Source organism: Chenopodium album, chromosome 9, assembly GCF_948465745.1.
Source record: "Chenopodium album chromosome 9, dcCheAlbu1.1, whole genome shotgun sequence".
In the NCBI taxonomy this organism is placed as follows: domain Eukaryota; kingdom Viridiplantae; phylum Streptophyta; class Magnoliopsida; order Caryophyllales; family Amaranthaceae; genus Chenopodium; species Chenopodium album.
The window spans coordinates 71814322-71837983 of NC_137842.1; the positions used below are offsets into that span (position 1 = coordinate 71814322).

The following is a 23662-nucleotide window of genomic DNA, read 5'->3' on the forward strand; positions in this document are numbered from 1 at the left end:
TTATGAAGTAGGGAAATTTTTTGATTCTCTATAAAAGAATTGAAACAAATGTAGCGAAAATATGAATGAATCTTAGCAAAAGTTTGGTAAAGTAAAAAAATTCCCTTCATTTTCTTTGTGAAATATTTTTGGAAAAAAGTGTCCCAATATATCAAACATCATAACCTAAATCTTTAATTTCTCATTGATTTCCGCCTAAAATCAATTTTAAACAAATATAGCCAATTAGCCACCTATATATCAGTGATTATGGAGGTAAAGGTAAAATTTCCATTGGAGAACAACAGTTAAGTTAGGAAAATATAAAAGAAATATTTCAAACACTATATTTCAATCTTTTAATGAGTCAATAGATTGTTCATTGTTTTTACACTAAAAAAAAAAAAAAGTCTATTTAAGATTTGAACCGAACCTACCACTTCCCACAGGTCACAGGTACAATAAGAGATTTACTCAAAATGTCACAAACCATAATATTTTAGAGATTTAAGGCTCGAATCTTGCCAAGTGCTTGGCCTGTGTGCGCAAATGATAGGGCCAAGAGCGTAATAACTCAAACCGTGGTAATTGATAAACACGACATGTGTTGCATATAATTTTGAAAAAAAGAAATCTGCTTTAGTGGACGTTTGGATGGATGGTGAATGAATAATGTTGGTATGCAGACGACAAATTTGCAAAAATATGGTGTATAAATGACTAGATAAACAAATTGCAATAAGATAACAGAAAGGGCTTTTGCATTAAATTCTTGAAATGTTTTACATAATGTTATTCAAGAAAAGTTCATTATGCCTTTTGTGAAGTTGGCATAGCTAGAGAGAGACCACTTGGTAAATCTTTCCATTGCTGAGTCACTGTCTTCAGCTGGGTATAAAACTGAACTCCAGCTTTTCCTGAATTTCACAAGGATTTCATGTATTAACACTAAGCAAACAGTTGGATGGAATTCAGTCTTTTTTGGAATTGAATCGGTTAAGAGTACAAATTCATAAAAAGATGCAATAACAAGAGCATTGATGCGGCAACTTACCATAGAAATTGAGGTCGCCTGCGAATGATGCCTTGCTGCCGGTAAATGAGAAGAATGGAAGAGGAACAGGAATTGGAACGTTAATGCCAACCTGATTTACAAAATTCACAGGAAGTTCACTACGATCAATATGAAGGTCAAGCAGCAAAAATTCAAGAAATGTAAAACAAAATTTGGTTCTTATTGTTGTTAGCGGGAAAACAGAAAAATCAAAGTGAAGATGAGACTGAGTCGTGAAAGATATAGAATCACGACCAAAGTGAATACAGTCCGCCAGTCCAGTTTATAGTAGGCTCTCACCAAAACCTAGAGTACTAAAATATAATCAGAGTTCTGCTAGAGATTAGTTTGATTACCTGCCCAGCCTCAATTTCAGTTTGGAATTTCCTTGCAGCGGCTCCTGATGAGGTAAAAATGGATGCTCCATTTCCATACCTGTGGTAGAAAATTGATCATTGTCAAGTGACTAGATAAAATAAGATTATAGGTGACAACAGGAATTAAGGGATATATGAAGTAATTACTGGTTTTTGTTAACAATGCTTATGGCTTCTTCCAAACTGTCAGCCTGATTAAAAAAAAATCGTGATAGGATCATAAGAATGAGTCTAAAACGGAGAAGCTTCAACATAAATCAGAAATGATATAGAAAAAACTACTATACCTGCATGCAAAGAAGTACTGGTCCAAAAATCTCTTCCTGTTCATACAAAACAGAAAGGTTATGCGAACACAAACTCAACAATGCTGCTTTAGACAAGAAGAAAAAATTCCTTCCTAAAGTAGAAGAAATAACGAGTGCTGATAAAGAGTACCTTATAACACTCCATTTCAGCTGTGACATTAGAGAGGATAGTAGGACCTACAAAATTTCCATTCTCATATCCAGGAACCTGTCCCGAAAAAACCAGGCAGAAGAAATAAAACTAATTAGCATTAGGAATAACATACTTCAAATAGCTCAAAAAACAAGATAAGTAACCAACAGAAGTTTTGCACCTTATCAAAGATGCAACAATCACTACAATGTTGGATTGACGTGGACTAACAAAGATATTGGCAGCAATATGCATGGAATACTACTAAATACATGATGTTCTTTGATGACCTTAAGGTACCTATTAGCCTATAACCACCTTATTTGTGATCATTTTCATTAAAGCATCAATTGTTTCCATTATAACAAATAAGCCAAGCCTAGACTAATCACGAATTTAAACCAACAAACTGTGAAGCACAAAAGTGGGATACAAATTTATAGAAGCCAATTAAACTAAAGAAACCCAACACATACCACAATATTTCTTCCATCTAGTACTAGTCTTCCTCCAGATTCAACCCCGCTTTGGATTAAGTTGCATATTCGTTCCTTTGCCTGTCAATATGAAATCAACTAACATAAGAAGAATATTTTAAAATGCAAATAAAATACAGATGTATGCATAGTGAAAAGGAGAATGATAATGGTCATAATCCCTGAATATTTCGACAATAAACAGAAAAAAAAAAAAAAAAAAAAAAAAAAAAAAAAAAGAAACTGAAACTGATTTGGACCCTGCTCCGTGATAATGGAATGCAAGCATTAATATTCTGACGATCTTTGTTTTGAAGCCATTGGATCTTTGGCATCTTTCCATAATTCTTTATGTCCGATCTAACTAAACTAATCTGAAGGAATTTTCTAAGGCTTAGTTTAAGCCCTAAAAGAGGCCAAGCAGGACAAATTCTAAACATTAGAAAATTGAATAACTTTGTCTGATGATCAAATGAGATGTTTTACTAAACCAAGTATTTTAAGCTTCTGCACAGCATGGGCAACGTAATAGCATACAACAGAAATTCTTCAAAACAAGGGTTTCTTATGTTTATTAAATTCCAGACAATCTACATTCAGGGCTAACTCTATAACAGGTGCAACAGGCTGCAGCTACAGAATAGGATCAATACCTGCTTGCTTATGACTGGACCAAGGTCAGCATCAGGTGCTGTTCCCACATTCACTTTTAGTGCTTTGGCAGCCTTGACCAACTTGTTTTCCCTAAAAAAATTAAGATATGATTGATTAAATAAAAAATTTCATAATAAGAAAGCATATTCCAAACTGCATGACAGATTTCTTTTAAAGATTTCACTGAATCACTAACCAGCATATTATTTCTGGCAAACAATGAAGCAAGTTTTGGAAAGATTAATAACTCATTAACTTGTGACTAGTGAGTGAAAGTAACGCTGCTAGGAGGTGTTTGCAAGAGATCAGCCCAGTCCGAAGGTGCGTTTCACTTATGCAAGGAGGAAGCCCAAACAAGGTTTGGATAAGAGAGAGTGAGCTGGAATGTTGAGCTGGGAATTAGTTACAGGAAGGGGTAAATCAGTAATTAAGGGAATAAGTTTGTTAGTCTTTGTTTTGTGTGATGAATTTGTTATTTCTGCTTGGTAGTTATTTTTGGGTATTTAAGGAAGGTTTGTGTAGAGGGAATGTATCTAGAACATTTTTGTGGAATTCATTCCTTGGGAGAGCATCCTTTCCTCTCAAAAGAAAGTTGTGTTGAGGTTTCACTGACTTGCAATACAATCTATCTTTGGCCTGCTATTTTCCCTCTGTTTCTCTTAGCTTGCTCTGTTTTCTGACCCAGTCTCTAGCAAATTGGTATCAGAGCGGTGACGATCAGAGACGGAGAAGACAATGGCACGCCTCACCAATGCGCAACGCATGGATCTGATGGAGCAGGAGCTCGCTGGGATTCCGGCAAGAGTAGCTCAGGAGAAAGCTACTGCTCTAGCGGCTGTCAAAACTGACATCAATGCTATTCGCACGGAGGTTCATTCTTCCGTGGTGATTGCCAGGCCATCGTGAAACCAACGGCGGCCAATGGGACAACCCGTTCTCCGCGCAAAATCAACTTGATTATGGAGACGGTGGTTTTCAGGGTGGTCAATCAAATTGGAAGTTGAGGAAGCTCGATTTACCAATTTTTGATGGCACGAATCCGGATGGGTGGATCCTACGCGCCGAGCGTTTCTTCCATTTCTACCGCTTGTCGGAGGAGGACCAGCTCGAGGCGGCTGTGGTGGCGCTTGATGGTGACGTGCTGCTCTGGTACCAGTGGGAGCACCGACGCCACCCTTTGCTTACTTGGGATGCCTTGAAGCAGCTGTTGCTTCGCCGTTTCAGGACCACAGCCACCAGCACAGCACCAACAGACGGGCTCAGTGGCGGATTACCGGCGTAAGTTCATCGAACTTTTGGCCCCGATTGAAGGAGTTCCTGAAGCAATTGCTAAAGGGCAATTTATAAACGGGTTAAGTGATGATATTCGAGTCGAAGGTCGTTTGCTGGATCCGATCACTTTGGATAGGGCCATGGAGCTGGCCTTACGGGTTGAAGAGAAGTTAAAACTCAGCCCACGACCCAAATCCACTACTAGCCCACTTAGCTACCGTACCCCCTATCCAACCCAAACCAAAACAACCCACCCTACCAACCAGATCCAAAATACCCTAAACCAAAACACAAACCCGAACTACAAAAACATCCCAACCCACAAAAATTCCGGTGAGATAAGGCGGTTGTCCGAGAAAGAGTTGCAGCAAAAGAGGGAGCAGGGTCTTTGCTTCCGGTGCGACGAGAAGTGGAACCTCAACCACCGTTGTCGCCGCCAAGAGTTGAGTGTCCTGTTAACAGTGGACGACGACGACGAGGATTGGGAAGGCTCCGGCGAGTTGTCAGCGGTCGAAACCCAAATTCCTGCCCCTAACCCTCCAGACCTCGACCCCATTTGCAATTCCGCGGTGGCACTGTGCTCTGTCATGGGGATTACCAGCCCTAAAACAATGAGGGTGGTAGGATCGATCAAGGAGACCGACGTGGTGGTCATGGTTGACCCAGGAGCAACCCATAACTTCATCTCCTCTTTTACCGCACAACATCTCCAGGTGCCGGTGACCGAGGCGGGGAGCTTTGGGGTAACGCTGGGAATAGGAGAGACTGTGCAAGGGAGTGGTGTGTGCAAGGGGGTAGTATTGGAGGTCTAGTGAATCACCATAGTCGAAGAGTTCCTGGGAAATTCGGACTTAATTCTGGGAGTTCAGTGGTTGGAGAAGCTAGGCACCACCATGACCAATTGGAAGACTCAGACGCTCAAATTTCAGGTGGGGGGGGGGGGATTCGGTGATCCCCACCTAGGCAGGACTTGTATCTCCTTGAAGGCCATGTTCAAGTCTCTGTAGAAGGAAGGACAGGGGTTCTTACTCGAGTGCAACAACATGGAACGGATAGTGGAGGAACCACCTACTGTACCTGCCTTTTTTCAGCCTTTAATTGAGGAATTTCAGCAAGTGTTTCACATGCCCGAGGGCTTACCACCAAGGGGCGGCAGATAGAGTACTCCATCACTCTGAAGCATGGTGCAAACCCCATCAGTGTACGCCCTTATCGCTATCCACAATCTTAGAAAGATGAGATTGAGAAGCTAGTGACAAATATGCTACGGGCAGGTATCATTCAGACTTCCACTAGTGCCTATTCTAGCCCTGTTTTGTTGGTTAAAAAGAAAGATGGTAGTTAGCGTTTTTGTGTAGATTACAGAGCTCTAAATAAAGATACAGTACCTGATAAGTTCCCCATTCCCAAGATTGATGAATTATTAGATGAATTGAGTGGGTCTACTATCTTCACAAAACTCGATTTAAAATCTGGATATCACTAGATTAGGGTCCGAAAAGAGGATGTGCATAAGACAGCATTTAGGACTCACGAAGGGCATTATGAATTCCTTGTCATGCCCTTCGGTCTCACAAATGCCCCTACAACTTTTCAGTCTCTAATGAACGAAGTGTTCCGTCCCTTCTTACGCAAGTTTGTCTTGGTTTTCTTTGACGACACCTTGGTGTACAGTCCATGTGAAGAGTCTCACCAAGGTCACCTCAGGCAAGTCTTAGAAACATTGGCTGCTCATCAATTGTATGCTAATTTTAAAAAGTGTGAAGTGGGAAAAACTCGGGTGGCCTATTTGGGGCATGTGATTTCGGCAGCAGGGATGGAGGTGGATGCCTCCAAGGTGCAGGCTATGGTGGATTAGCCTGTTCCAACCTCCATCAAAGAACTGAGAGGCTTTCTTGGTCTTACAGGGTACTACAGAAAGTTTAGTCAGGGGTATGCGCTTATTGCTCAACCTCTAACTGATCAATTGCGCAAGGATTGCTTAGGGTGGTCTGGGTGAGGCCACCTCTGCTTTCGAGGCACTCAAGGCAACCATGGTTAGAGCCCCTATTCTAGCAGCCCCTAATTTCACATTACCCTTCATAGTGGAAACCGATGCCTCGGGGCATGGGTTGGGAGCTATCCTTTTACAAAACAACCACCCAATTGCATATTTCAGCAAGATCTTGGGTTTGAGAGCTCGTTCAAAGCCTATATATGAGAAAGAACACATGGCTATTGTCTTGGCTATTGAGAAGTGGCGGTACTACTTGTTAGGGAGGCAATTTGTGGTTCGTACTGACCAACATAGCCTCAAGTACTTGTTGGAGCAAAAGGAGGTGGGACAAGCTTACCAAAAATGGGTGAGCAAACTCTTGGAGTATTCTTTTGACATTCGCTATAAACCGGGGCCCACTAATAGAGTAGCAGATGCTCTATCTAGGCAGCATGGTGTTCAAGTCGAGTGTGCTCCATTGGTGGCTTCTTGTGGGGTCCAAATGGCAGTTTATTCTCTCTTTCATAAAGAAGGACCACACCTTATAGCAGCTAATTTCTCAAATCTAAGCTGGTGAACAGGTTCCTAAAGGGTTCACCCTTGAAAATGGTGTTTTGAGGTCCAGGAATAGAGTGGTCATTCCCAAGCATGGTGATCCCACCACCAAGTTGCTTAAGGAATATCATGATTCTCCGGTTGGGGCCCATGCCGGGGACTTCAAAACATACCAAAGGCTTGCTAGTGAGTGGTATTGGGTAGGGATGCGCAAGGATGTGACAAAATATGTTCAAAGTTGTCACATATGCCAACAGAACAAGGTGTCTACTCTATCTCCTCTAAGGTTTCTTCAACCCCTTCCTATCCCCGAAAAGGTTTGGGAAGATATCTCCATGGACTTTGTGGAGGGCCTTCCTAAGTCATTTGGATGGGACACTATTCTGAGGGTTGTGGATAGGTGAAAGAAGTTGTGAGGTTGCATGGGGTACCTTCTTCTATAGTGTCGGATCGGGACAAAATTTTTCTAAGTCTTTTTTGGAAGGAATTGTTCAGGTTGCAGGGCACTAGTCTTCGTAGAAGTACAGCTTACCATCCTCAAACGGATGGGCAAACTGAGGTGGTCAACAAGGGGGTAGAGTCCTATTTGTGTTGTTTTGTGAATGGGAAACCTTCTAGTTGGGCAAGCTGGTTGCATTGGGCAGAATATTGGTACAACACCGCTTTTCACACCGCAACTCATTGCACTCCCTTCAGAGACTCTCCTCACTTGGCCGGGATACTGCTATCTCATCCTTAGAGGATCAACTGCAAGAGAGGGATGCAATTCTGGATGATTTGAAGTATCACTTGGTGCAAGCTCAGGTTTACATGCGCCAATATGAGAACAAGTCTAGAAGGGAGGTGAATTTGAGGTTGGGGACTTGGTCTATCTCAAGTTACAGCCCTACAGACAGCACTCTGTGGTCAGAAGGCAATCTGAGAAGCTATCTCCTCGATTTTATGGCCCTTATCAAGTATTGGAGCGTGTGGGGAAGGTGGCATACAGGCTGCAGCTCCCTGCTTCTGCCAAAATACACCCTGTTTTCCACATTTCACAGCTAAAAAAAGCCATGGGACCTAGACAGCTGCCTACCCCTCTGCCTGCCCAGCTCTCTGCTGACTTAGTGTTGGAGGTGGAGCCTGATTCTGTGCTGGGAGCGAGGAGTTCTCAGGCTGCCACTGAAGTTCTGATTAAGTGGAAAGGGTTACAAGACTTTAAGGCTACCTGGGAAGACCATGATGAAATAGCTGCTCGTTTTCCTCATTTCCACCTTGAGGACAAGGTGCTTTTTTGGGTGGGTGGTATTGCAAGAGATCAGCCCAGTCCGAAGGTGCGTTTCACTTATGCAAGGAGGAAGCCCAAACAAGGTTTGGATAAGAGAGAGTGAGCTGGAATGTTGAGCTGGGAATTAGTTACAGGAAGGGGTAAATCAGTAATTAAGGGAATAAGTTTGTTAGTCCTTGTTTTGTGTGATGAATTTGTTATTTCTGCTTGGTAGTTATTTTTGGGTATTTAAGGAAGGTTTGTGTAGAGGGAATGTATCTAGAACATTTTTGTGGAATTCATTCCTTGGGAGAGCATCCTTTCCTCTCAAAAGAAAGGAGTTGTGTTGAGGTTTCACTGACTTGCAATACAATCTATCTTTGGCCTGCTATTTTCCCTCTGTTTCTCTTAGCTTGCTCTATTTTCTGACCCAGTCTCTAGCAGTGTTATAATGAAAACCTATGAACTTCATAGACAGGTCATGTGGCATTAAACCAAAACAAATGCAGAAACAGTACTTCCAACAGATCCAAAAAACAAGCACAACACATGCAGTAAAAGGTATTTGGTACAATATCTAGAGACCTAATGCAATTGACCTTTAGCCCAAATACATATGTCTTTAAACTATGAGATTAGGATGATTTGACTGGGATACGAAAACCATATAGAATAAGGTTAGCATTAATGTACCATGTCTTTAAGTCTCCAACGAAGACCACAGTGGATAAAGCCATGCACCTCTGACCCGCAGCACCAAATCCAGCAGCAATAAGTGCATTTGTGGTTGCATCAATATTTGCATCAGGCAAGACAATGGCATGATTCTTGGCACCCATGTTAGACTGGTCAATACAGAAGCAGAAGTCAGTTAGCTATTAAAAAAACAATTAGGCAGATAATTAGATTCCTGCATGGATCAAGTGATTTGTATATACCTGAACGCGCTTTCCTTTAGCTGATGCTCTTCCATAAATATGCATGCCAGCCTTCAGAGAAAAACAAGCCATCAAAATTTTATAAGATTAAAAGAACCAAAAAAAATAATTATTATTAGAACCAAAATTTTAAAAAGTAAAAAATATACTTACATTATTAGAACCAACAAATGATATGGCTCGAATATCGTCATCATCACATATAGAATTGACAATGTCCTGTATCAAAGCACAATAAGTTACATTAACAATGGTGGGAGCAAAGTGTGAAGCACATCAATTAGCAACACTGGAAAGGAAAGTGTCCCTATCCCACTGCCTTCTCTCCACCCCAGAAAAAAGAAATTAAAAAAAGGAAACAAATAAATATAGATGCAGAGAAATATATTTCACGGAAGCTTCATGAAAACAACCAAATAGATAGAAAACCTGCTTCCATAGCCAACTCGGCTAGCATAAACAACCAAATATATTTCATGGAAGTAAAATAAAAAAGACATACATGAGTTCCATGAACAATATTTAAGACACCATCAGGTAAACCTGCTTCCATAGCCAACTCGGCTAGCATAACAGAAGCCCCTATAAAGAAAAATAAAACCAGGAGTTAAGCGGGTCCTCATGCACTAAAAGCATGAAACATCTATACAAGAGAGTCAAAAGAATTAACATAGATGTGTAGGAAGGAAACTGAATCACAATAGAATTCATAAAGCATCCCAGGGGCGCACATGAAAATTCAAGTTTGGTACATTTCTGAAACAGAAACGGGAAAGTAGATACAAAGAATGCTTCAACTGATGTTCGGAAAATTCATCAAATTTTGTAAAATGTTCACACAAGTTGACAAAAATAAACAACTTCTTTAAATTTATTCCAATGCACTTATTGTAAAAAGAAGACATTTAAAGATATACAGCATTATGATGTCATAGGAAGACCAAAAAAAATGTCAGCACAATGACAGAAGTGACTAAAATTTGAAGTATTGCACCACATAATTCAAATAATAACAAGGAAAATAATTCAGAATTCTACATGAATGGTAGAAAAAACAGAACTATCACCTGGGTCTTTTTCTGATGGTTTTAAAATGAAGGTATTGCCAGAAGTGATGGCCACTGGAAGCATCTGAGAAAAGTATCACATTATTAGCATGTTGAAAAACAATGTTTCTCTCCTTGACAGACACAAAACAATGTTTCTCTCCTTGACAGACTCATATGGACTTATGAGGCAGCTAACTACAAAAACACATCTTAGAAAGATTGTGGAAAACTCAATTTCTCTAGACAAGAAACTTCAAAAAATGGAAATAATGAACTAAATTAATATGTAAAAGTATTACAAGGAAGTTGTATGTCAACCCATTTCCTGGAATTTGCTATTATGTTACTGAACCTATAGATATAAGTCATTTAACTACAATGATCATACAAGGATTTCCACGGCATTCTATTCATGAAGGCAGGATCACTTCCCAACCCAAAAGGCCCAAACAAAAACCAATATGTTACCCCTTTGTGCTACAACTTGCAGCATATTGAAAACCAATTTTTAAAAAAATTTACTTTTTATTATGCAGCTCTAGTAAACAAAGAGCAGCAGGTTACATACATAATGATCAATTACTAAAAGGACGCACTCGGAGGTTCTTCAATATGAAGAATTGAAGATTGAACAACCATTTCATCAAAATACAAGTATATTTCAAAACATTTTAATTTTTTTTATTTTTCTTTTAATTTTTTTATTTTATTTTAATTTTTTTTAAAAAAGGGCATATAGTAAGCTTCCCTCAACATTGTTATTCTAGAAAAAATAAATTTACTTTCTATAGATTGCCAAAATGTCTCTGGTTAACAATCAAATAAAAATGTATATTGTACATAGGCTATATGTCAAAAGGAGGATTATATGAAATAAGAGCTCTACTTCCTACAGTAAACAAAATCCATCTATAAATAGTTTTATGTAACAAAACTGGATACTAAATTATTTCTTACCCATAAAGGGACCATTGCAGGAAAGTTAAAGGGACATATGCCAGCACAAACACCAAGAGGTTCTCTAATGCTGTAAGTATCAATACCATGTGAAACATTGGAAACATATTCTCCCATTTGAAGAGTCCCCATGCCGCATACATGTTCCACCACCTCTAAAGAAAGTTTTTGAGATTCAAATATTAAAATACTAAGTAGTGGCTTATACCAGGCGATAAACAAGTCGAAATCAAATTACCAACCTAATCCACGAAAAACATCGCCTTGGGCATCTTTAAGTGTTTTTCCTTGTTCAGTGGTAATATTCAAGGCGAGCTTATCCTGAAATATGAGTACAACAGTTTAGAAGAGGAACTCGATAAAAAAAAAAAATTATATAATGATAAGATAAAGGGGAAAGAATAATCCTTGATATTCACCATATCTCTCCTGATAAGTTCTTGTAGCTTGAACATTATGCGCTGACGAGTTGTAACAGGTGTGTTTCTCCATGACGGAAAAGCATGTTTCGCTGCAGATACTGCAGCTTTGAACTCCTCTTTTGTTGTCAATGGAACTTGAGAGACAACTTCTTGAGTTGCCTGACCACAGAAGGGGGGGGGGGGGGTGATAGAATATGAGGTATAATAAGTTTCTAAACTGGCTAAACAGCACCAAGAAAACAAAAGGAAAGCACAAGAATAACACATTTTAAAAAAAAAAAAGCAACAAGAGAAACAAAGAAAGAAGTTAAGAGATTACCGGATTTAGAACATCAATTGATTCAGCTGCTTGGGACTCAACAAACTTGCCTCCAATCAGTAAAGGAGTCCTCTAACACAGATATTATGATACAAAATGGTAAGTCAGCAACGCACGATTTGTGATCTACAAGAGTAATTCTGAGCAGAAAATAAACATTACTCCTTAGCGGCTTAGCACCCCCCAACCCCCTGTGTCCCCTACCCTCAAACACAGTTTGTGTTGTCATTTAATTGTCATTCTTCTATTAATACAATTTTGATCAAAACTATGGAGGGATGACTTTTTCCTCGAAAGATCAACACACATGATGGAAATTGAGAATTATAGAGTTCCCATCCTACTGCAATATATAGGAACAATCCCATAGACTTATTAGAAAGTCAAATTATAATCATCTTCTTTACAATAAGTTTACTTATCAATGAAAGTAAACAAGTCTACTGCTTCATTCAAGTTCAACCAAGAAATTACAGTACCAAGTTTTACAATTTGTAAAATATTGTGCAAGATCAATATCTTCATCAACTTATTTTGCAATATTTCTCACATTGTGTATGAGATTACAATTTTAACACATACGTACTTCATCCTTTAATATTGCAACGTTCTGACTTTTACACTTTTCATATACAAGTATTAATTTTGACCATAAATTAATTCATTGTCATAATTTATGAGTATACAAAAACATTTGTTATTTCATAAATTGTTTTTGCATTAGTCCTAACATATATTTTCAAGACATTAACTTTGGAGAATCAATTTTTACCGATTGATAAGTAAAAATATTCATGATCAAAGTTGTACATTGATAAATAAGCATGAAAGTCACAACATTGCAATACTTAAAGAACGGAGGAAATATGTTCTTTTAAGAAACGTCGTAAATAGATTTTACAGTATACACACTTATGATCTTCCCCTCGACTAAACCTCACTAAAACGATTCCAGCTTCAATAAATAAGAATCTTCAAGCAATGAAACAGTGACTTAACTAATTTCCTCCAAAATTTCAATTTAAAAAAAAAAAATGAATTAAATTAAATATAAAAAAAAAACATAGAAATTACCGAAGGTTTGGGATGCTGACTAGATGCTTTAGTTGCAGTCGAATACTTGAGAGCAAACAATTGAGGTCGCAACAATTTCATGTTTTTCGCTAACATTTTTGAGGAAAAAAAAAATTGAATTAAATCATCAACAAATTGATTTACACAATAATAATCCAAACTAAATATGAAATTAGACTAAAAACTTGAACAAAATCAATCGAACAAAATAAAAGAATTAAAATTAAAGGGATAAAATGCTTAAAATTACCTCGTTGAAGTGAGAATTGAAGCATCTTGACTGATTTTTGAGGAGAGAGAATTGAAGAACGACGAAACGAAGTTAGTGTCTGAATTTCTTAAATAAATATTTTTTTTTTTTTTTGGTTGTTGAAATGAAATTATGAAATTAGTAAAGAGACCAGTGATCAAAGCAATTTTGGAAGAAAATCGTGCGGTTATGAAGCGTTGACAGGAAATCAGATGGTTCAGATTCAAAGTTTTTGTTTAATTTAGTTTTGGGTGAAAATATAAAATTCTAATTGATGAGGTTGATGACGATGAATCCACCTAGCCTTTTGAGGGAAATAGAAATCAAGAAAAATGGGATATGTGATGTAGTTATCATTTGGTAGATTTGGTGACATACTAGTATTTGATTTAGGGCTTGTTTTGATTTATTAAACTGAGTTGAGATGAACTGATTGGAGCTAAATAAAGTTGAAATAAATATTTTATTAGAGAAGGAAATTAGGAGCTGAACTAAATTGAACTGATTGGAGCTAAACTGAACTGAAATTAATCAATGTGTTATAAAATATTCATTTCAGTTCAGCTCTAATTAATTCATTTCAGTTCAGTCAATGAGAACAGGCCTAAATAATTGCAACACATAAATTCTCATACTCCTTTGTCCAAATGTACCAAGTAGTGTTCAATGGTCAAAATTTTAAAAAATTACAAAAAATATCATTAATTATACAATAAACATGACATTATTATTTATTTTTTTTTTGAGAATTCTTCTGTTCATTGCAATTTCTCCTTTCCTAGGATCGAGGTAAGAAATCCAATCATAAGCTATAACTACTCCAAAAAGTTCATGAAATTTTTAAATATCTCAAAAACGTGTATGCGACTATTTTTTCCCAACAAACAGATTAGAATAATGATGGAATAACAAAATTTTCAAGGTCCTAGTCCTAGGGGTCAGCAGCATCAATGGCACATCGAATTTTAAAAAATTGGCCTGAAGCATCAATGGCACATCCAAGAGTTATATGAAGCTTGCACTATATACAAAAACACTATACTCAAACACCCTCAATTCTCTACTCATAATTTAGACCCTCTTGATAAGCAATCATTTGCTCCGGAGTAGGAGAAGCTGACATTGGTACACCTTCGTCATCCTTTGGAAAATCGTTCCACTGTTGTCTTACAGTTTTGAGTTTAGTATAAAAAAGAACTCCAGTTTGTCCTGAAAATAAATCAGGACATAAGAACTTGTCTCAACTTCATAGTGCAAAAGTACATGGGTAAGAAATAAAAACAATGGCGTGACTTTAGCAGGTCTTGGATAATGCTGATGTACAAACATAACATTATTGAAGATGGACAATACCATTTCCTCCAAGGGAAAAATAAATAAAAGAAGTTCTGCACGGATAGCATTTCACCTGCAAACGGAGCCTCTGGGTCACCAGACGAGATGAAAGGCATACGAACTGAAACAGGGACATTGATGCCAACCTGTGAAGAAAACACCATTTCGCCATACATCCATTCAATCAATATATTCATTACAATGTTGTCTTGCATTGGAAATCTTAGTTAAAGGTGTATGGGAAAGTTAACAGTTTGACCAACAACAACAAAGCCTTAGTCCCAAAATGATTTGAAGTCGGCTAACATGAATCGTCATAAGGACATAACAGGATAATCATTTGAAAAAATTTGAATAATAGTGACTGACTGACTGATTATTTCAGGGACAGCCTAAAATAGAAACTTCATCTATCATGTAGGGGGAGTATAAATACATTGTAGACTGGTGTAGAGAAAATCCTGCGGTACCTGTGAAGCCTCAATTAGTGTTTGGAACTGCCTAGCAGAAGCCCCAGATGCCGTATATATAGATGCTCCATTACAATGTCTGCTTATTGATATAAAATCAGCCAAACTTAACATCCTGAAAACTTGAAGTTGCCCAAGGAGTAGCAGCTTACCTGCATTCATTTATAATGCTAATAGCCTCTTCTAAACTCTTAACCTGTTATAGACATACAGAATATATCGAAGTTAGCTAATCTCAGAAAAGAGGGAGCAGTTTGATTGACCAACATGCAACTTATTTACAAAACACATAATTGCACCTGCATACAGAGAAGAACGGGCCCATACATCTTCTCCTGCAATATATTAACAGTATCAGACGAATCGATCATTAATTGTCCAAACCTCAATTATATATAGTTATAAGACTTAAACCACCAAAGTGCCAATATATGTACCCTGAAGCATTCCATATCTGCAGTGACATCACATACAATAGTTGGGCCAATAAAATTACCCTGCTGATATCCAGAAACCTACAAAAACCATCCAGTGAAGTTAAGTTAGAAATATAAGAAAAAAGCTAGCTAAACTCTGCCATGAGCCCACGACATAAAAACGAGATAACCCATCAGAAAAGAAAAGGGAAAGTTTCAATAATATAAAAGCATGTAAGCATCAAACAAAATAAACCAGATAGATCTTGGCAGTTACCCTGTCATACAACAAAGTGATTCAGGTCATTGCTTTTGTTGAAGTTAACCAGACTAAAATTTCTATGCATTTTGGATGTTGATTGCTTGAGTGCTTGACACAAGTGGGAAATTAAAAAAACTAAAATCAAAATAAAAATTAAAATTAAAAAAAAAAAAAAAAAAAAACAATAATAATAATAGCAATAACTTAATAAAAGGAGGGGTTAAAATAAGGAAGATTGACACATAAATATTTCATACTTTTAGCCAGATGAAGTTTGAAAAAGCGGCAAGAAATGAAACTAATATCAGCAGATTTGAACTCTGCATCAAAGTAATACATAGGTAGCTTACTAGCTTGCACCCCACGTCCCTACACAACTGACACATGTCTTGCACCTGAGGTGAACTATAAAAGAAGGGTGCTCCAAGCTTTGAAACAAATGAGCAACCTCGCTAACCCAGCAAATAAAAACAAGAGCCAAGATATGGCAAACTCCAAAAGTAAAGCTAGTAGCCTAGTACATGTATCCACCCGCCAAAGCCAGTCATTTATCATTTAAGAGTATTAAGACTACAGAAGTTTTGTAAACTCCTAAAAGTTAGCAAAAAAACTCTATCTATATACCAAAAATTAACAGAGACTGACATGATTTTCACAGGCAGATCATGTTCCAGATATCTCTTCCCAGCTTTCCCAGTAAACATATCAAAGAACATAAATATCAACTATCAATGACATACACATTTCCTTTAGTTAAGACAGGGCAAGCTAGATTTTTATTTAATGGGTGGAAATTTACTTCAGTGTTTATGGGTGGAAATTTACACAAGTGTTTAAACAAAACATGAATAACAACGAAAATTTTGAACAACAAAGACCAACAATGAATAAAATAGACATGACTCATACGAGAGTGAAAATTCTATACGTTATACTACTTGTATATAATATGAAGTATTGGTATTAGGTCTATTAAAGAGTCCTGCTGATTTTATCTCTTGTCTTCCCAAAAAAAAAAAATTATTACTTTTTGAATTAAAAAAATCAACAACTTCATACCATGATGTTTCTGCCATCAAGAATGAGTCGGGCACCCCTTTCAATAGCACTTTCTATCAATTTGCATATCTTGTCCTTTTCCTGGAACATGAAAAAATGTGTCATTGAATAGGCGAAACTACTCATTGAAAATACAGAATTTTATAAGTTACTTAATTTAGGCAACATCATTGCAAGACAAATCTTCAGTGTCCAAATATTTGCACAAAAAACTCAATTTACTGATTTACTATTTGACTTAGGAGGCAGTTCCTACAGTTATAAGCTGGCCAACAACACAAAGCAACCTGAGCTTAAGTGCGAGGAAGGAGTAAATAATGTCATGGTTACTAAACTGTACTCTCTTACCAAACAGGTTAAGAAAATATCGTATACTTCAAAACAAGTAGGTTTATAGTTTATACCACAGAAACACTTCCCCCCCCCCCCCCCCCCCCCCCCCCAAAAAAAAAAAAAAAAAAAAACCAATCATGTCCTTTGAACAAGTAGGTTTATATAGCATAAAATTATCACCAAAAACTCCTCAGACAAACACTAAACAAGTAAACATTTTCATAGAAATCAAATCAATCATAAAGTCTATTTCATAAACTTCATTCAATGAGCTTTCTCCCTTTCAATTTCCTTTCCCTAGCATTCTTTCAATTCAAGCAGTATGAAACATACAGCAACCCCTCAGGACAAATAATATATTAACCTCCCCATTTCTCTATAGTCCCTCCAACCTCTTAGTGGAAAAAGAATATAGACCTCTGAACTATACATGTAAAAGAACAAACACAGAAAAAGCTTTTCTAGAGAACAAAACTCTTCATATATTGTGGGTTGTGTATGACTCCAATGAAAGTTACAGGGTATTATGTTCGGCTTCCATCAGAAAAAGAGAAACATCTTTGCTTGAGTAACCAAGCAATTGAACATCCATGAAAGAAGAGGTGATAAGAGGAAAAAATGAAGTTGGGGGGGGGGGGGGGGGGGGGGGGGGGGGGGGGGGGTTGTGTGTGTGTGTGCTCTTCTAAAGTACTCTGAGTTAAAAAGATCGAGCATGTAATCATCCTGCATATACTTGCTTTGACAATGGTGTAAGGCCTATAATTGCATGGGTGGCATTCACTATGCTATAATTAAAAATAAATAAATAAATAAAAGGTGAATTCCCTTTGAAAGGTTAACAGTGCAAGAATAAGTGAATAACCAAATTAACATCAGGAAAAGAATAATGGTTAGAGAATAAGTGAAGGAAAGTATTCCCAAGACATTTAATAGTCCTCACCTGCTTACTCATCACCGGACCGATGTCTGCATCTGGTTCAGTACCAGCATTTACATTGAGCACCTTCGCCTGTTCTACCAATTTGCATTCCCTGGAAATTAAAAGAGAAAAGTCAGATTAAGGAACAGAATCCAAAAAATTCCTTTTTTTTTCTGAAGTACTTCAAGAAATTCCTAAGAAAAACTAAATAATGTAGTTTAGAAATAACATGCTGGGCCAGCAGACATACACCAAAAACAAGGGGTAAATGTTGTTACTAGGACTCTTCATTAAGCCTGGAGTATATTGATTACATCCTCCAACACTCAGACATGAGTAGCACCGAATTTTTTTTTTTAAAAAAACCTGACTCTGACACATAGACACAAGTGAAATAAGTGAATGAGTCCGAGTAAACCAAGTTCTCTTATCAGCTGAAGCAACTTAAGAAAATCTTAAGTGTGAAGAATTATTTGTCAGTGGAAACACTTAATAAAAAGGCAAATCAATGACTGGACATTGCTCAAAACACACAAGCCATGGATGAACCAGGCAGCCAGAGGAAGAAAATTCAAGCACAAAAAAACAGTACTATACCATGGCTTCGAGTCTCCGACAAATATCACAGTACTAAGTGCAAAGCACCTTTCTCCTTCAGATTTAAAAGCCACAGGAACAAGAGCATTTAAAGTAGCATCTGTATTTGCATCAGGCATGACAACCATATGACTTCTCCCTTCTGTATAAGACTAGAAATGATAAGGAATCAGTTTTCAGTAATGATTATCCCCAAGTGATATACATGCAACACACTTTACATAGTTAGTTGATTCACTAACCTGAACTCTCTTCCCTTTAGCAGATGCTCTTGAGTGCACATGCAAGCCATACTTGAATAAAAAAAACCATACAATTCATCAACAAAAATTGAAGCTTGAAGGAAATAAGTAGAATGTCTAGTAGGGTAGTATGCTGCTAACTACATCAAGTCACCAACACCAATTATACATGCAAAAACTCCAAGAATGATTAACTTACTGCTTTAGAAGCAGCAACTGTTACAGCTTTTACATCATCATCATCACAAATAGCACTGACAACGTCCTGGCACAAAATAACATAATAGAATCAAGGGCACACGTGTCATAAATTGAAACAGGAAACAGATGCTAAGGTGATGAACATAGGCTCACTAAAAAAATTCCACAAGTGAAGCTTAAGATATCATCGTGTACAGTGTACATCTGGCATTCTAGAGCATATTTGCCAGCAAAATCAATTATGTTTAAAACAAAGGACATATAGTAAAATATTACAATATTACTCCCTCCGTTCCACATTAGTTTTGACACTTATCATGTTATATTGTTTTAGGTACTCCCTCTGTTCCTATTTGTTGGTTACATTGAGTAAAATGGTAAAAGAGTAACCAACAAAAAGGAACGGAGGAAGTAATAACTTGTTGTTTCGTTACCAGTTGTTATATTAGAGGAAAAGTAGATGTGGAAGCAGTGAAATAGTATTTTAATGAAAAAGTAGACGTGATAAAAGATACTAAGATAGTAGGGTATTCTATTATTTAATGCGAGACTGTTTGGCCATAACTTTTTGGTAATGGAAAGTGAGATGTATTAATATAAAAGTGGGGCCTTTTGTAAAATAGAAGTGTAAACACTAATCTAGGACGCAGATGAAAATACTTGGAAAAAAAAAATCATATGGGACAGAAGGAGTATTAATAACATAAACAGACAGAAAACATGTTAAGAGGGCTCATAGCTTACATCAGTGCCATGGACTGTATTCAGGACACCATTCGGCAAACCAGCTTCTAAAGCCAACTCCGCGAGGATCATAGACACACCTGAACGACCATCAGCAATTCAGCATCAAGTCCAACCACAAAGTACCAATTTGATAAAAGATATTAATACAGGGAAAAGGAGAGTAATTATTAGAAAAGTTTGACCAAAGAATAAAATCACAGCATGCTAGCCGGATATAGTTGCTCTACATGACACTAATATTAGTAATTATACATATACCCTACAACAAAGAGAGCATCAGCCACCTGGATCCTTCATTGAAGACTTCAAAATGAAAGTGTTACCACACAAAACTGCCACAGGAAACATCTGTACCAAAAAAAAAAAACATGGTTAAAAGTGTGGTCATGGGGCCTCCAGGCTCCATCATCCAAGAAAAAGATATTATCATAACTCAAAAAGAAGCCTTTTAAATTCTAACTGATAAATAAATTTTAAAACCTGATAAAAGCAAGGCAGAAGAATACAAAACAGATACAAGCAAATGAGACAGTAATTCACCAGGAGCACAAAAAAGTTCATTCATGACTTCTCAAGTTAACTTGAGTATGCAAAAGTGGTTTTTAGAATGCTACATTATGCTTTGAGTAAACAATGTGGCGAGCATCAAACATTAACAGCCAATGGGAAGCACATCACCCAGATTGGAACCAGAAAACACAGGCAGTGAAAATTAACAGCTGAAGCATGTATCCATACCCATAAAGCAATTATGGCAGGAAAATTAGCAAGGCAAATTCCTGCACAAACACCAAGAGGCTCTCTAATGCTATAGATATCGAGTTCATTGGATATGTTTGAAACAAATCGTCCCATCTGCGGAGTTGCCATCCCACAAGCACAGTCCAAAGCCTCTACAATTAAAAACAAAAAATTTTGCAAACACAGTCATAGATCATTAAAGGGAATGAAAATATAAGAATATATCTAAAATGACAATCACCAAGGCTGTAATGCACATCAGTATAGGCATCCTTCAGTGTCTTGCCCCCTTCAGATGTAATAGTAGCAGCAAGTTTATCCTAGTGGAATAAACAGGAGAGAAAATCATACCTTCTGTATTGACAAAATAATATAGAAGGTAGAACATTCTTACCATGTCCCTCTGAATAAGTTCTCGAAGCTTTAACACTATACGTTTACGTGATGTGACTGGTGTATCTCTCCAAGAAGGAAATGCCCATTTCGCTGCACATACTGCAGCTTTAAGTTCTCCAATGGTTGTTAAGGAAAGTATAGATACGACTTTCTGAGTAGCCTACTAGCAATATTACACCAAAAAAATTTTGTCATGATCAGAAATAGCAGACCAATTTGAGAACTAGATGATACAATAACAAGGCCTGCATTGCAGCTCTCACAGGATTTATAATATCGACTGTTGCAGTAGACTGTGACTCTACAAATTGGCCTCCAATGAAATTAGGTATTCTCTGATAGTGACAAAAAAAAGTAAGTTTTAACCACAGGAATTGTATCATGAAGGCAAAAGAGTAGAACATTGGTGAAATTGTGCCAACGTAAGCTTACCGTGAATCGAAGCCTCCAAGATGGCTCAGTTGAGACTGAATTGCCAGGAACCTGAGCACTTCCAATTGACACTTTCTGAGGTTTAAAAGACTTGTATTTTCTGACTGTAAAATTAAAAAGGCAATGAGGCACTTAAAAGGTATAGAAAGTTCATATGAAATCTATTATAAGCAATCATCAGGCACAATTAACTTCCCATAGTTCCCATGTACAATCCTTAGCAGCATATAAATAATTAGGACCGGAGATAAGTATACCCGCATGTTGAAGTTGATAATATCATAATAGTATAAAAGTACTTACAAAGCTAGCTTCAAAGAACAAAAACCAAAAGGCTATTCTTTTCTATATGACAATTATCTAATATACTTTCTGCATTTTTTATGACAATAGTCAGCACTGCAAGAACATACCAGTTAAATTTCCTTGTCTTAGCTTGGTTTTGACATTGTAAAGATGCTTCGGAGTAGATAAAAGTTCTGGATTGCTCTGTCTAAGTTTTTTCAAAATCTGACGTGGCTTAAGGCCAGCTTCTGTCATCTCTTTGATCCGTAAAACCTCATCCTCAGTAAATCGACGAGCAGCCGGGTGTTCCGCGATGTCCTTCATAGGTTCGTGGTTATGAGTTCCATTTTTTACAATTATATACCACACTCCACCATCATTTTTACCCATGACTTCAAAAGGACAGTTAACATTTCGAGAACTAATTTTTCGCTTACGAGTACATTCTGCAGACTCTGTCACTGAAGATTTACGTTTATTCCTATGAACACCACCCCTATCACAACCAAGTACTACTGCTTTATCTTTTCTGGATTTCTTTATGATAACTACATATCCTTGTGAAATTGCAAAATCCCCAACATGCTCAATAAGTTGTTCACGATTTGCGTAGCTTCCAGGTGGTGGAGGAAGCATTTGTGGAGGTTCAGCAGGCACTGAACTTTCAGGATCCATCATTAAAGATGTAAAGCAAAGACCTGCATCATCATGATTGCAGAATTTTCGATCAATTCAAGGAATAAAATTTTCAAGTTTGAATTGCCTGCATAGAGAAACAACTTTCTAACAAAAAATATACTCGGCATCTCTAAATTTTGGAAGCACCTTTCTTATTTTCCTCAAAATAAAAAGTGGAAACACAAAATCAGAAAAGGCAAGCTCCTAGATTGTTAAGATGGGGGGAGAAAACAAAGGCCCTTATACTACGGCGAAAAGCATTAAGTTACCGTCAGTAATGACATCCATATCTTTACGATGAGGATTCATTAAGCGACGGCATCATCTTGCTATTTATCCAACTCTCTTAGTCTCTATAGGAAAAGCAATTGACCACATAACTAAAACATTGTGCTACTGTATGTCTTTTGATAAATTATCTATATACATAAAACATTAAACTACTACTACAACATGATGAACCAAGTACTGACAGTATAATTCGGAGAGAATAGCAATCCTAGGCCCTGTTTGGTTTGATGTAAAATGTTTTCATAGAAAATGAATTTTCCATTTTTTCCCATTTTCCTTTGTTTGGTTTGTTAAGGAGTGGAAAACAATTTTTCAAGGGTGGAAAATTCCATCCTTAATGATGGAAAACATTTTCCTTTTAAAAACAAAGGAAGCCACATTTTCCTCTTTCCTCCTTACCTCTTTTTTTACTTCCCTCTCATTCATCCTTACATTTCCACTCTTATTTTTTATTTTTCTTGTATGCAACCAAACAAAGGAAAACTAATTTGCAATTGTGTTTTTCCTTGAAAATATGTTTTCCATGAAAACTAATTTTCCATTGAAAATGTTTTATATTAAACCAAACGGGGCCTAAATTTAGCAATTAACTTCATAAACTGCATAAACCCTAGTAATAAATATCTTAAAATTTAGTCCTTTTGTAGTAAAAAAATCCTAATGAGAGTGCAATTCAGTGTTCTAGTCCAGCAAACAAACAACATAAATACATAATTAACAAGAAATCAAGCATGATTACAACTCCTTTGTCGCAAAATCAAATATCCGCGAAATTACAACACATTTTCATACTATGAAATCATTATTACAAAATCAATCAAAACAAACAACAAAAGATGTGTCATCTCAATTCTTAGCTACTAAATTATAACGGCAAAAAAAAAATGTATGAATATTTAAGCATGAACTCAAATTTAAGGTTTACATAATACAAAAATTTCGCCCTAAAATTAAGAATTGTGAAGATTGCCAAACCTTAAATAGGATAAAATTACTGTTTCGGATTGAAATTCTTCACGCCATAATCGGTCCCATGATAATAATACAAGCAAGAAAATCCACCATTGTTGAACTCTTACTTGATTAAAGAGAGAAAAGTTCCTAATCTTTGGCGCAAAACGATTTTCGATTTTCCTTTCTCTGCTTATTGGCTTTTGATGTGTGTTTTTGCGTTTCAGAAGGTGAAACACTGAAATTGAAATTTAGAGAGTGTAGATACA

The 23662-nt window shown here is 37.0% G+C and overlaps 1 protein-coding gene across 1 annotated transcript; it reads right to left on the bottom strand.

Annotated features, from left to right (window-relative positions):
- Positions 1–718: 718 nt before the first annotated feature.
- LOC145558132 (uncharacterized) lies at positions 719–23662 on the bottom strand. The gene is made up of 39 exons (XM_081619265.1): positions 23418–23662; positions 21602–22171; positions 21189–21292; positions 21020–21091; positions 20755–20916; positions 20602–20680; positions 20358–20512; positions 19904–19967; positions 19617–19696; positions 18871–18936; positions 18672–18722; positions 18430–18581; positions 17854–17944; positions 16581–16661; positions 15281–15358; positions 15143–15178; positions 14996–15039; positions 14844–14922; positions 14447–14519; positions 14102–14247; positions 13039–13117; positions 12789–12877; positions 11715–11786; positions 11393–11554; positions 11216–11294; positions 10974–11128; positions 10035–10098; positions 9470–9549; positions 9121–9186; positions 8968–9018; positions 8723–8874; positions 2981–3071; positions 2328–2408; positions 1849–1926; positions 1698–1733; positions 1558–1601; positions 1390–1468; positions 1034–1124; positions 719–896 (listed from the first exon to the last, which is right to left on the bottom strand). The coding sequence occupies exons 2-39, from the start codon at positions 22149–22151 to the stop codon at positions 790–792; spliced, it is 3819 nt and encodes a 1272-aa protein (XP_081475391.1). The 5' UTR covers positions 22152–22171; positions 23418–23662; the 3' UTR covers positions 719–789.